Genomic DNA, 15,609 nt, shown 5'->3' on the forward strand with positions numbered 1-15,609 from the left:
TGAAATTTCTGCTTTTATGTGGTTATTTATTGCTGGTTGGTACTTGTTTGTACCTTGGTCACTTGTGTGATAGTTTGGGTCTGCATTTGCTGAATTTTTTGGTCACATTTGGGCTGAAAATCATGGCTGTCAGCAGTGACAACAGTCATCTCATACACATTAAGAAGCTTGAAGGAGCACATAACTTTGTAGTCTGGCAAAAACAGTGCTATAATATCCTGTTGCAGAAGAAGTAGGCAAAGACGATTAAGACCAAAGGAGCAAAGCCCGCAGATATGAAACAGGAAGACTGGGATGAGTTAAATGAGCTTGCACGCTCAACCATAGAGCTATCGATTTCTGATGCCTTGTTGTTTAACATTGACGGTTTGGATTCTGCCTATGCTATTTGGACTTGACTGAAAGAACTGTATGCACAAAAGAGTGCTGCAAGCAAAGTTTATTGGTTGAAAAAGCTTATGGATTTGCATATGAAAGAGGATACCAATTGAGTAAGTTTAACTCCAATTTCAGCCAGCTGGTTGCCTTGAAATTCATGATTGATGAAGAATTTAAGGCTACGTTCTTGCTTTGCACTCTGCCACAGAGTTGGGATACATTCAAGACTGCTATGAGCAATTTTGATGCGATCCTTTTGTATGCCGATGTAGAGAGTGCTCTACTCATGGAAGAAATGAATCAACAAAACAATGCATCTAGTAAGTCTTCCAGTGCTTTACATACTAGGGGCAAATCACAGCAAAAAGGCAAATTTGATAGCAAGGGACACAGTAAATCACGTGGTAAGGATGTTGAATGCCATCATTGTGGCAAGAAGGGTCACTTTAAACATGACTGCTACAAATGGAAGAAAGAGAAAGGAAAGGGCAAGAAGACAAATGATAGCAAGGAAGAGAAGAAAGAGAGAAGAGCAATGTTAAAATTGAAGAGATGAATGTAATCACTCATGGCAATGACAGAGGGAATGACAAACTCTTTGTTTCTTCACACTTTAGTACACATGCTTTACTTGCAAATACGGATGATGTCATGCATACATGGATTCTAGATTCAGGTGCTTCCTTTCATGTTACCCCTCATCGTGAGTGTTTTTCTGACTATACAGGGGGTCAACATGGTGTTCTCCATCTTGGGAACAACTATGCATGTGACATTGCAGGCATTGGTAATGTGCAGTTGCAATTTCAGCATGTTTTTGTCTTCACACTTCAGCATGTACCTCAGCTCAAGAAAAGCTTGATTAGCACAAGGTAGCTAGATGGCGATGGATTTCATACCACCTTTGGTGATGGGAAATGAAAGATTTGTAAGGGATCTAGAGTGATTGCCAAAGGTTGTAAAAGCGATACCTTGTATCCTCTCCATGTATCTAGTGTGCGTGACCATGTTGTTGCCGTGACCGAGCAGCCAAGTATTTCTTTGTGGCATGGCCAGTTAAAACACATAAGTCAAGCTGGAATGAAAGTGCTTTCTCGTTTGGGTAACTTGCCTTGTCTTCATTATGCTGATTTTGAGCATTGTGATCATTGTGTTTATGGTAAACATGCACAGACATCTCATAAGAAGTCTCTTTCGCTGAAATCTTCTCCTCTAAAGTTAGCACATTCCGATGTATGTCAGATGCCAAGGTTATCTTTAGGGGGAAATAAATAATTTGTCACCTTTGTCGATGATGATTCACGGAAGGTATGGGTTTACCCTATTCGTAGCAAGGACGAAGTGCTTGACAAGTTTAAAAAATTCTTAGCATTGGTTGAAAATCAAATTGATAAGACACTTAAGTGTCTTTGCTCAAACAATGGTGGGGAATATGTGTCCAAGGCCTTTCAGGCATTTTGTGACAGCAAAGGGATAAAGAGGGAGCTCACTGCTCCTGATGATCCACCCCAAAATGGAGTTGCAGAGCGTATGAATCGCACCATACAGGATAAGGTCCATACAATGATGTCTCATGCTGCGTTACCCCATGGTTTTTGGGAAGAGTCTGTTATGACAACCGAACACGTGATTAATCGGTCACCAAACATGTCTTTTTTTTTTGTGTGCAAGGGGGAGGGGAGGAAAAGAGGAGCGGGGGGGAGTTCCCCAAGAAGCGTGGTCGAGCAAGCCACCTTCATATGCACACTTAAAAGTGTTTGGCTGTGAAGCATTTGTGCACATATGTAAGAAAGAACGTAGCAAACTTGAGCCAAAGTCCTGTAAATGTATTTTCCTAGGATATGGTGATGAAGGTGAAATGGGATATAGATTATGGGATTCCAAGAAAAGAAAAGTAGTACGCAGCAATGATATTATCTTTCAGGAAGATCGCATGCACAAATAGCCCAAAAGAACAGAGGAAGTCCATAGGGTTATATTCCGGGAAGAAATACCTTTTGGACAACCATTTTGTTCTTGGTTGCTGCTGAAGATATGGAGCTCATACAGATGGATGTAAAGACTACATTCTTATGTGGTGATCTGCATGAAGACATATATATGCACCAGCCTGAAGGGTTTGTGGCAAAAGGGAAAGAGAAGATGGTATGTAAACTCAAAAGGAGTTTATATGGACTGAAACAAGCACCAAGAGAATGGTATCATAAGTTTGATACATTTATGCAATCTCAAGGTTTTCATAGAAGTCAAGTGGATCACTGCTTGTACACCAAGAAGGCAGCAGATGGCAACTTGATTATCTTGGTTTTGTATGTTGATGACATGCTCATTGCTAGCAGGGATACTCATGCCTTGGACTCACTGAAGCAAAGTCTTCATGGCAGCTTTGACATGAAGAATCTTGGTGATGCAAATCACATTCTTGGCATGCGAATACTCAAAGATAGGTCAAAACGATTACTCTATCTATCTCAGCTGGAGTATATCTCCAAGGTTTTGCAGTGTTTCAATATGGAGGGGGGGAAAACAATTGGGGTTCCATTGCCTCCATATGTGAAACTCAATGCACAGGACAACCCTACATCTGATGATGAGGAGGCTGAAATGGCCAAGATACCATATGCTTCAGTTGTTGACAGTTTGATGTATGCTATGGTTGCTACACGTATTGGCATTGCATTTGCAATGGGAGTGGTTAGCAGATACATGGCAAACCCTAGTAAAAAGCATTGGGAAGCAGTGAAAGGTATTATGGGATACCTCAAAGGCACAAAGAATTTGTGCATCTGCTTTGGAAAGCAGAAGGCATCTGTCGTTGGCTTTACGAATGCAAACTATGCTGGTCATGCGGACTGCAGAAAGTCCACTTCTGGGTATGTGTTTACCTTCACAGGAGGAGCAGTCTATTGGATCTCCGGGCTACAAAAGTGTGTTGCATTGTCTACTACAAAGGCAGAGTATGTGGCTGCCACCCACTGAGGCATGCAAGGAGACTTTATGGTTTTCACGTCTGGCGGGAGAGCTTGGCATTACAGAGTTAGTCAGAGTGCTATCATGCTCGCACGGAATCCCATCTTTCATACAAAGACGAAGCACATACAGGTGAAGTATCACTTCATTAGAGATGTACTTGACAACAAGAGCATTGAGCTTGTCAAAGTGCATACAGATGATAATCCTATAGATCTTCTCACGAAAGGTCTTCCAGCAGAGCGGTTTGCTCATTGATGACAAATGATGGGAGTTAGATAGGTATATGTATTTCAGCTTTATACATACCTAGACTTAGTTGATTCTTTTCTCCTCTTAAGGCACATTGCCTTTAGGTGGGAGGCTGTTGGGAATAAAGTGCCATCGTATCTTTTATATATGCACGAGTGTAAACACACCCTTAGCACATTTGTACTTTCATGTATATCTATCTAAAACCTAAAGAGATACACTAGTCTTTTGTACCCAAGAACGTCATGCTCACTCTCTACTCTACACTCTCTCTCTCTTTGCTATGAGGAAGCATTGTGTGTCTCGATCCTCGTGCTCTCTATCATAACAGTATCAGCACCCCTAGGGACTGTTGAAGCACAAGGATTTGGTGTTGGTCATGTAGGTGCTTCAAATAGTGCTCGTTTTTATGCAAATACAGTCACTGCACCCTTTTTGCAGCAGCCTAGTTATGATAACTTGACTCCCATAGGTCCACCGAAGGACTATGATGAAGGTGACAAAAGCATGAAGTTTGAGCCTTTCAATGGTGCACAAGATAGGGTGAAAGCACTTGTTTTTATTCAGCAATTTGATGCAGCCTATTCCGGAGGAAACTTCACAGAGGCATCTAAGATACGTAAGGCAATCACATTTTTCAAGGAAAATGCATTGCACTAGTGGTCTACATTTCTTATTCAAGGGAAGTCAACTACCACTTGGGTCCATTTCAAGCAAATGTTTGCTTCAAATTGGTTGACAAGTACCTTTGAAGTAGACATTATGATAGCTTGGAATTAGCTGAATTCCAAAGACTGCAAGAACTTGGATCAGTATAAGAAGTTTTGGGATGCATTGCTGCCAATTACTTCTTATTGCACAGTACCCCTCCATGAGCAGGTGGAAAAGTATATTTGTGGTTTGCCAAAGGGTATTCGGGATTTTTGCCTTAAGTCCACTGTTTCCAGCATGTCTCAACTTATAGAAATTGCTACTAGCCTACTACAACCAACACATTGGTGCGTGAAAAGGATGTAGGATTCCACGATGATGATGCCAAGTCACATGTCAAAGAGGCAAAGGCTGAGAAAAAGGCTAAATCTGAAAATAAAGCTGAAAATCAGGGCAGATCTGAAAATAGGACTGGAAAGAGGAACAAATCACAAAGAAAGAGTGGGAAAAGTGATGCACAATGTAAGGAGCTGACGGCTGCAAATAAATGCTATATTTGTGAACAGGAAGGGCATATGGCATGTAGCTGTCCTAATAAACAAGAAGCTGAAAAGGATGATAATAAGGGAAAGAAAGGCAAACCCACTGCTGGTTTAGTGCTTGATGTAGTGGCAGATCAGCCTAATCAAGATATTGTTGGTTTAGTGCTTGATGTAGTGGCAGATCAGCCTAATCAAGATAGTATTGAACTTTGCAAGACATGGGGCAAAATGAGAGATCAACATGCATTGATTTTTCTTGATCCAGGGGCATGATCAAAATTCATCTCTCTTGATATGGCAGCCCGTTTAGGCATCAGAGAGGATGAGATGGGGCCCATGGGTAAGATTGGTATGGCATGCAAGGGACATGCAAAGCTGGTCACTCCTATCATTGGAAAGCTTCGTTTGCACATTCAAAGTTATGTGGACAACGAAGATTCTTTATTGCTCCATTGGAAGGATGTGATGTCTTGCTTAGTATGCCTTGGTGTCATCGTGTACATGTAGTGATTGATACTCATGATAAGATTGTGACCCTTTTCCATAAAGGCAAAGTTCATACTTTGGATGTAAAATTGAAAGGGAAATCCGTCCCTATCATATCTGCTTTGCTATTTCCAAAGTAATGAAAAATCATCTTTCAGCTTACTTAGTTTTCACTAAGGATAAAAGTGATAATGGAAATGTTGGGAATGTGACTACTTTGAATAGAAATCGCATGTCATTTTTGTAAACGTATGCTGATTGCTTTTCTTAGTCACTTCCGAGACACTTGCCACCTGAAAGGCCTAAGGATCATAACATAGATTTGATCCTTGGGAATAGCCCACCTAATAAGCCACCTGACACGGTTAGTGCAGCCCAACAAGAGGAGATTATGAGCCAAGTAAATGAGCTGTCAGAGAAAGGGTTGATTCAGCACAGTTCATCTCCATTTTGCTCTCCAATGCTTCTAGTGCAGAAGAAGGATAGGTCATGGCGTATGGGCATTGACTATCGTGCTTTGAACAAAATCATGATAAAGAATAGATTTTCAATCCCTAGGATTGATGATATTTGGGATAGATTGCAGGGAGCAGCCATTTTCAGCCGTATAGATTTGAAAAGTGATTACCATCAGATTTAGATTAGGCCTGAGGATGTATCCAAGACAACATTCTGAACATCTTTTGATTTGTATGAGTTTCTTGTCATGCCATTTCGACTTACGAATGCTCCTACCACGTTTAACAAAATGATGAATCGCATCTTTCAGCAGCATAGGGAATTTGTGGGCACTTTCTTTGATGACATGATTGTCTTTTCAAAGAATGAGGCCGAACATCGCAAGCATTTGGCCATAGTATTCAATGAGATGCGTAGGCATCAGTTGTTGATTAATGACAAGAAAAGTGAATTCTTTTTGCATGAAATTCACTTTTTGGGCCACATTGTATCAAGTGATGGCATTCGTATGGATCTTGCTAAAGTTGAGGCAATTTGCTCATGGCCACATCTTCGAAATGTTCATGAGATCCATAGCTTTATGGATCTATGTTCATACTATAGGAAGTATGTACGGAACTTTGCTGAAATTGCTTCTCCATTGCATGCATTGCAGAAGAAGAATGTGTCATTCAAATGGATAGCAGTGGAAATTTCAGCATTTGATGCATTAAAAGAAAAGATGACTTCAGATCCTGTGCTTGTATTGCCTGATCTCAAGAAGTCATTTGTTCTGCAATGTGATGCATGTGGAAACAGCATTGCGGCTGTATTAATGCAAGATGGCCATGTGGTTGCTTATGAGAGTCGTGTTCGCCATGGTGCAAAGAGGAATTTGCAGGTCTATGAGAAAGAGCTCTTGATTGTAATTCATGCATTTTCCACATGGAACCACTATCTCTTAGGGGCTGATTTCACAGTGCAGACAAACCACCGGACTTGGCGCTACTTTTTGACTCAGACAAAGTTATCTAAGAAGCACATGCAGTAGGCAAACTTTTTTTCTATGTTTCACTTTCAGATTGTGTACATAGATGGCAAAAAGAATGTAGTGGCTAATGCACTGTCATGTATACCTCAATTGTCGGCTGTCAGTATGGTTTATAACACTGAGTTGGATCCCATGAAGGATCAGTATGCTGCTGATTTTGACTTTGGAAATGTCTATGATCAGCTTTGCAATGGCCATAGGCATGATCATTTCGTACTTCGAGAGGGCTTTCTGATAATGCATGGACAACTGTGTGTCACAAGCAATTGAGAGCCAAGGTGATGACTGAGAGTCATGCTCCTCCTTACATGGATCATAGGGGTATTGATGCCACAATTAAGGCAGTTGAGCACTTCGTTTATTGGCCAGCTATGAGGCATGATATTGAGCGATTTGTCAAGACATGCATAGTATGCCAAAAAGTTAAGTATGACAGGCAAAAGATGCCGGGTTTATTGCAGCCCTTACCTATTCCCGATAGGCCTTGGCAGAGCATTGCTATGGATTTTATCTTTGAGCTTCCACGCACACCTACAGGGAATGATGGGATATGGACTATCATATGCAAGTTCAATAAGCAAGCCCACTTCATTCCAATGAGAAAAAATATAAAGGCAAATCATAAGGCACGGCTTTTTATGCAGCATGTGTTTAAGTATCATGGTATGCCAGGGTCGATCATTAGTGATCGTGACCCACGGATGACAAGTTTGTTTTGGAAAGGATTGTTTGAGAACATGGGCACAATGCTAAAATTCTCTAAATCCTTTCATCCACAAACTAATGGTCAGTCTCAGAGGGCAAATTCCACAATGTTAGATCTTTCGAAGTGCTATGTATCAGACCACAAAGCACAGTGGGAACAGTATTTGCCATTGGTTCAGTTTTCATACAACACCATAGTGCATAGTTCCACTGATAAGGCTCCTTTTGAGGTGGTAGAGGGTGGTAAGAAAGTACCCCCTATTTTGCACACAAAAGATAAGATCTTTGAGGCCGATTGCTAGGTGGAAAGCATGGATGCAACTTTTCAGAAGGTTAAGTATCCGCTTCAAAGATCACAGGATAAGCAAAAGAGAGCAGTTGATCGTCATAGGCGTGCTTTGCACTTTGCAAAGGGCAATTATGTATTGCTACGATTTGAAAAGGCACGGCTGAAAAAGGTGAAGGGCAAAGAGCGATTGTATCCAAAGCTATCTATGAGATACTATGAGCCATTTCAAGTGTTGGATAGGATCAATGATGCATGCTATAGGCTGAAATTGCCTCCGCATTGGCGGATACACAATGCCTTTCATGTGAGCTTGCTTAGACCTTTTCATGGAGATGTGTCAGAGGATGTATCTACTGAAATTCAATCAGAGGTTGAAGAGCTCGATGAAATATTGGTACCAGAGCAGATCATGGCACACAAAGAGAGGAAGATCAAGGGTAAGGGTTCCAAAAGGTACTTAGTGAAGTTTCAAAATTATTCACCAATGGATGCCAAATGGATGGAGAAGGATGACTTGGCAGACTATCCTCAGTTGTTGCAGCTTTACCTTGATGGTTTCCAATTAGAGCCGACTTTAGTTCGGGCTCAATCAAGTTCAGCAAAGTAGAGATCCAGAGTATTACTTAATGCTTGTGAGGGAGCTAGCACCTCCACTCCTCAGTAATGGACAGCTCTAGAAGTAGTGGATCTCAAATGTATTCAACATACATTCAGGGTAGTGTAGTTGAACAGTATGTTTGCCAAGAGATCGCTATTCACTGTACTAGTCACTATGTTTGGTATGCAAATCACTATGGTTTTCACTACATCTCTAAAACTGTACATTTGCATCCATTATGCTCGGTGTGTAATCAGTTATGCTTAGTATGGCATTGGTTATGCTTGGTCTAGCATCAATTAATGATCATCAAGGGCTGATTATTGAATGTTGGTTTTCGGCGTATAATCATTAATATTCAGTGGTATTCAGCTGGTTTTGTGGACAGCAACATGTCTTACGATGCCATTGATGTTTCAGCCATGGTTTATGCTTGGTTTTCGCTATACTATCGTATGGTTTTGCCAAATGAGTTGAGCTCATGAGAAATGGACATGTCACATGATAATCTAGTAATGTTTGTTGAGATTCTTTGTGAGTCTTATATTATGTTATATTGGCTGGTAATTTTTAGCATATGTTGGGCATATGGAATGGTTGAACAGCAGTGCGCAATGTTGTGTTGACTATGATGCCCTATGGAAATTCCAGTGTAGTACTTTGCTTTTGATGCATTTGGTAGTGCAATCGAGGAGGATTGCAAGGATTTTAAGAGGGAGGGCTGTCATGAGGACATGTATGCTTGAAACCTCACTTAACATGTGGATTAATTTCTAATCACATGATTAAGTAAATGTTGCATATGTGAGCTGCAATTGGGGTTTGTTGTGCTAAGAATTGCTCTTAGCCACTTAAACAGCCCCAAAACATGCTTATTTTAGCCAAAACCCTAAAACGGGGAGCGGATCGAGAGAGTTAAGTGGGAGAGGATCTAGAACCCTAATTTTCTATAAATTGGCAGCCAGCCCTCCACTCTTCCCTTAATCTCGTTCTCAAAGATCAAGGTCATTGTCGATCTTCCACCCCCGGCTAATTACAAGGGTGTTCAATGCTTCTTGGGACATACCGGGTACTATCGACGGTTTGTGTTAAACTATACATTAACTGCTAGACCTCTATACAAGCTAATGATTGTATTCTAATGGACTGTGAAATGCCAATGCGTGTATGAGGAACTAAAAAAGGCTCTAACCACCGCACCGATACTATGAGCCCCAGACTAAACACTAACATTCCATGTGCACATATACGCTTCGAAATTTGCGGTAGGAGCTTAGTTGTGCCAACCCGGTGAACACAACCTAGATTACCCAGTGAGCTTTGCTAGCAGACAACTCACTGAGACCGAAATGAATTACTCAATAACAGAGAGAGAGGGCTGGGAAATGGAATCCATATATCTGAACACGAGACAATCGCATACAACAATGAGTCACTGGCTGCGTGGGCACTGGCAGCCATGGCTCTGGCTCCTCTCTCCACAGAGTCTGCAGATGGTGAAGATGATAATGATGACTGAGGAAGAGCACTAAGTATAAATAGGCTGAAAAAGTGGGGAGCAATAATGCTGATCAGATAGCATTAATGCTGGCCGACTGGTGCACAAAAATGCCCCAATGGCATAAAATGCCACACCAGAAAAAACCTAAAATACCGAATAAAAATGCCCAGCCCAGATCAAGCTCAGACTCACACATGAGCTGACAAATACTCTGCTAACACCCTCTCTCAGATCATGAGTGATCTGATACAATACAATAGTACAATGAAAAGGGATCAGAAACTATACAACATAGAACCACCAAGTAGAACCATGGATACCCAAGCACTGGGTGATCAAGCCACCACCAAGGTGCCTCGGAGAAAACCTGATGTCGATGTCGATCGTACCAAACACCTAAAAATAGAGAAGATCATAGCATGTCTCTGTGTCCATCACCAATGTCTCGCAGTAGCATACAAGACCATCCTGTCAAAAATGCCCCTGAACATAGGTGACCAGGGATTCCCCGCCTTTGGCCAAACCGCCAAAGTGTCCCCTCATGTGAGCTCCAGACGAAAGCCTCCCGCTCTCTGTCAGATAACCAGCTCATCATGAACCTGGATGTCAATCCCAGCTCCAAGATTTGATTCCGCTAGACAGAAGTCGATGCGTCAAGGACGTCTCTCTCTGGAACCTGTGCACCTGTATAAAAGTATAGATGAGGCGCGACTGCCCCATCTGAACACCCGCTCACACTCCCTCTCTGGCACAAGAGAGTCGTGAGGGATGACCCCATCACTACCACTAGAAAGCAGCCGAGGAAGGGGCCACCAAGCCCTTCCCGCAATCCGAAGAAGAGGATCCCTTCCACACCTTGGACTTCACCTTGGTCGGAGGATCTGAGTCGGAGCCTGATGAAGGAGAGGACTCATCGGTAGAGTCAACATCCCGCTTCAACTTCTGCTCTTTCTTCCTGGAAGCCGCTAACGCCTTGCAGTCCTTCCGCAAATGTCCCTTCTTGCCACAGTGGTAACACTGGCCTTCGACTTCTTCTTCCCGTCACCCCTCTCTGAAGCTACATAAGCTTTGCCTCCATAATGTGCCGGAAGCCGCCCCTGTAATCTCAAGGATGTCTCATGCTCAAGAAGCATCGAGGTCATATGTGTAAAACTGACAGGAGTCAATGATGTCTGCGCCCGGAAAGCATTGGCCACTCCATCAAACTCCGGGGGAAGCTTGTAGAGGACCGCCCCGACGAGATGCGCCTCGGGAAGTGCAGATTGCATGTGCCGAAGCTGGTCCTGTACCTGCGTAACACGAAGAAGAAAAGACTGAATAGTATCTTTCGGCTCAAACTTCATCTGCTGGAGCTGGCCATAAAGTGTGACTGCCCGCATGGTGGAAGGTGCCTCGTACATCTGCTGCAACTTCTGCCATACTTCAGGAGATGTCCTACAGGAGGTAACCACCGGTAAGACCGCTTTAGAAATACACCGAAGCAACGCCGAGTAAGCACGGGCATCGTCCAAGTCCCATGTGAGCACCGCTTCCTCATGGTTGTCCTCATCAAAGTCGTCAGGAAGAGGAAAAGGACGGAGAGGTCGAGGAATAGCTCCACAGACGATGTACCATAACCGCTTCTGCACAAACCAAGCTTTCATGACAGCACTCCATGTGAGATAATCAGGTCCATGTAACTTATCATCAGTGGAAGTGCACGGAGGAGCCATATGGAAGGTAGAGAGGAAACACAGCCAAAACACAAGCACAAACTGCAGAAAAGGAGAGTTCACATGCAATATAACCCAAAATCTGATCAATAGGAGACAAAATCTGTTGCAAAAAGTCAAAAAAACAGTCAAAAACTGCCAAAAACAGCAAAAACGGCCTGAAGTAACAGTCACCCAGCCACGAGAGATGCTGAATCAGCAAAATGCAGGCTGTAAACTGGAGAAAAACAGGTAGAAAACTATCGCCAGCAGCTGCAGATGAAAAACGCAGGCAGTAGAGGGTGCGTAGGCAGCAGACGATGGCAAGACTGCAAAAAACGTAGGCTGAAAACAGCCCCAAAACAGGTCGCCTGGCTGCGACAGCAGTCGTCTGATCAGCAGGGGTACAAAACAGTCCTGAAATCAGCAAGAAAACACAGCAGAAACACACATCCTGAAAACCGATACCATGTCAGAAGTGGAGCAGCGGTGGAAGCATAAACATGTGCTGAAATAAACTGCTGAAACACAAGACAAAAAGAGAAAAGAAAAGAACACGTTACAGATGAGAACTCAGATGTATGCACGGGAAATGGAATCCATATATCTGAACACGAGACAGTCGCATACAACAGTGAGTCACTGGCTGCGTGGGCACTGGCACTGGCTCTGGCTCTGGCTCCTCTCTCCACAGAGTCTGCAGATGGTGAAGATGATGATGATGACTGAGGAGCACTGAGTATAAATAGGCTGAAAAAGTGGGGAGCAATAATGCTGGTCGGACAGCATTAATGCTGGCCGACTGGTGCACAAAAATGCCCCAATGGCATAAAATGCCACACCAGAAAAAACCTAAAATACCAAATAAAAATGCCCAGCCCAGATCAAGCTCAGACTCACACATGAGCTGACAAATACTCTGCTAACAGCCGCCACATCATTTCCAGCATTTCCGAGCAATCAGGCTGGCCAAACATAGGATGCCATGTGGCAATCACATTTATTGCACAGCATTTTATGCATTTGCTCGTGGGGATACATTCAACAGCCCATGTACACATCTGCCTTCTTCATCTCGGCATTCATCTACTGCAGATTTCTGCGTTCTGCTGTCTTTTCTCTCTCTCTCCCTCTTCTCTGATGTTCATTTGCTTGCAGTCCGGTCATACACTTCCGCATTCACTGCACTCTTAACACCAGGAGGTCCTTTCTGGGTCTATCAATGGCATGGCATTGATAGAGTTTGTGCGTAGCTGGCATTATCATGAAATTTTATTGACAACACAAAGCAATCAAGTCTACAGCTAACAGGGTCCAATGCAAGTATTATAGGCATTCAATCCATCAACACATTTGCGGGAGGAAAGATGGATATGCACCTACAATCTGTCTTGGCTCCTATGTAACAGCACTCTCAAACCATTAGCACACCATACTAGCCCTCACACTTTGGTGTTTCTTGAATTAACCAACTCCGTGGACCACCTCAAAGACCATTTATTACTTGCTCTCTAGACTCTATTCACAATTATTAGCACAGGTCAATCATAACGGATTCTCTGCCCTTGCAGATAATCCAACATCCGATTCTTTTGATCAAAACTTCCTCCGCAAAGGACCCTCAAACCAAAACCTCACACTCCCTTGTCAGCATGCAAGCAATCTGTACTTTACTTATATATTTGGAAAAGTATTTCAAGTACAGCTGCAAAAAAGAATTAGCAAGAGAAGCATAAAGGGAAAGATTCAAACTGCAGGTAGCTACACGGCACAGACATATCTGGCAGATACTAGGCTAAGACCAGAAAGCTACACATCACAGTTGCATCAACCAGATACTAGCCTAAGACCAGAAATCCTTGCACTACACTTGCATAATGACTAGAAATGGATGCCCATCATACTAGAGCACTGGGAGTAGTACTGGAGTATACAATATAAAATGAAAACAAAGATACTGTAAGAGCATGCTTTTGTAGAATTCTACTATCTCTATCAAGCGAAAACTCCTTGTATAAATCCGAAATGTTCCACAATTCATGTATTGCTTCACAAACTCAAGGAATCGATGTCCATTTTGCTTCCAGGTTTCTTGATGACTGAAAGTTTGGATTTCTCAGTTAACTCTCCCCAAAAACCTCACAAAAAGAAAGAAATGATGCCAGTATTCAAAGGCACAGACACAGCACAAAAAGTTGCACACTGATACCAATGACTCATGCATGTACCGTGGATAGCTAGCATTCAAAAACTTCACAAGATGGAGTAACGTAAGTACCAGCTAGCAATGTTGCAAAAAAAAGTATGCCAACGGTGCCAAAAATCCATCTACTGGGGCAGGACCTTCTTCGGCGCTGCACAGCTCGGACCCTGTTCATGTGGATAACGTACGCTCGTGTTGCAGGATAACAAAAACTGGAAGGAGCCATTGTTACCGGATGATCACACTTCATGCTCATTCTCAATATAGAGCTTCTCTGAGCATAGTGACCTTGACTCCTGCCGAGAACTGAACCGGGGGTTCAAGAAATGGCTGCACTTGCAATTAAAAGCTGAGAGCAAATGGCTCCTGATCAGCCAGCACCCATATTCATGTGCAGGTGTACACACTCCCCTATCCTTGTGGCTCCAGGAATGGTGAATTCAAGGTGGATGTTGGCTTTCTTGTCGATGCACCGACACTCTGCTACCTGCTGATACAATTTGTTATCACAAAAGCTAGATTATAGCTCTCTTTCTTGATGCACCAATGCTCTGCTACCTGCTGATACAGGTTTTAGCTCTCTTTCTTCATGCACCAATGCTCTGCTAGCAGCCAATACAATGTTCTGCTTTCATGCAAGCTGGATTTTTGCCTTTGGTGAAGCGACGCACCAATGCTCTGCTACCTGCTGATTACAATGCTTATGTTGTCATACGGGCTGGAATGTTCTTTTGTTGATGCAGCGAAACTGTGCTGATCAATACCTGTTGAAATACCGAAATTGAGGAGGTTCTCAAGAGATCGATGCGAGAGTGTGAGCTTCTGAGTGACGGGGGTGAGGAACCCACAGACAAGGACTCGTGCCAGGAGAGCCTGTTAAAAGGGAAACTTCAAACGAGATGGAAGGGAGCAAAGTCCTTGAACAGGGGAGGAGCTGAGCTGTCCGAATGGAAGAGACGGGAGGAGGGTGGAGAAGCCAGAGGCACACACGCGATTTACACCGGTCCCTTCTGGTGTTAACTTCTTAAAGAAGGAAGAGTGCGACAGAAGTAGTGGCGAGTGTCTCTCTAGAGAGAGAGAGAGAGAGGGAGGGAAGGGAAGGAGAAGGCCCCAAGGCCCCACTCTTCAGGAAGCAATTCTATTTCCATTTGAAAATCAACCTCATGAATCCTTGTCACATCATTTGTTATCTTTAAGCATCGTTCATTGGTAGTAGCATTGCCCTTATTGTAAAGTAATGGTTAGCACATCTAGCCCATCCTTTAAAGCCCTCCCACATGCACCACCACCATAGTGAAGGGCAAGTGAACTTTTTCATATACACCATGACATGTTAGCAAAGATTCCTTCACTTTGATTGAATTATGGTAGCCCCCTAAAACTATGGGGAAAATGTATGTTCAAGGGTCTTGGAGCTGGGTCGCATCGAGGGGGAGTAGGGGTATTGGGAACTTGCCAACCCCACTCCCACTTGCTCGCACTAGTAGAGAGTGGGAGGAGTAGGGTTTCGGCACCCCTACTAACACAAGAGCAAATCACAAGTTTAGCAAGAGTTTTGTAGTTCTAATGAATGAAAACTACTTTGCATCTATCCACAACAAATGAAATGAAGCCAGCATGAAATAGTTTGATGATCACCATTTATTGTTGCCCGTTACAATCGAATTAATGAGCCCTTTGCATGCTGGTGTGATTGCAAGGAAGCCCATACTCCTTCATTAACCCTATTGACATTGGCACAACCCAACCCTTACCACTCTTAAGACTAGTATTTCACAACACCTGGCTTAATCTTGTTTGCCTTTTCTAAGAAAGTGATTTATTTCTAAACAATAACTATGAACTTTATGTGCA

At 43.0% G+C, this 15,609-nt stretch overlaps 1 protein-coding gene across 4 annotated transcripts in view; it reads right to left on the bottom strand.

The window, feature by feature from the left end:
• Positions 1-14,770, bottom strand: part of LOC148010481 (E3 ubiquitin-protein ligase APD2-like) — an 85,290-nt gene extending 70,520 nt beyond the window's left edge. Inside the window, exons 1-2 of one of the 4 annotated variants that reach the window (XM_087671853.1) lie at positions 14,520-14,759; positions 13,831-14,440 (exon numbers count right to left, since the gene is read on the bottom strand). In XM_087671853.1, coding sequence (XP_087527979.1) covers positions 13,831-14,011 — 181 coding nt within the window. In that variant the 5' untranslated portion in view covers positions 14,012-14,440; positions 14,520-14,759. Of the gene's footprint in view, positions 1-13,830 lie in introns of all 4 variants that reach the window. The other 3 variants (XM_087671854.1, XM_087671852.1, XM_087671855.1) reach the window with 3 other exon arrangements.
• Positions 14,771-15,609: the final 839 nt, after the last annotated feature.

This window comes from Lygodium microphyllum, chromosome 29, assembly GCF_053477565.2.
Source record: "Lygodium microphyllum isolate KBCC chromosome 29, Lygodium_microphyllum_v1.1.10, whole genome shotgun sequence".
NCBI classification, from domain to species: domain Eukaryota; kingdom Viridiplantae; phylum Streptophyta; class Polypodiopsida; order Schizaeales; family Lygodiaceae; genus Lygodium; species Lygodium microphyllum.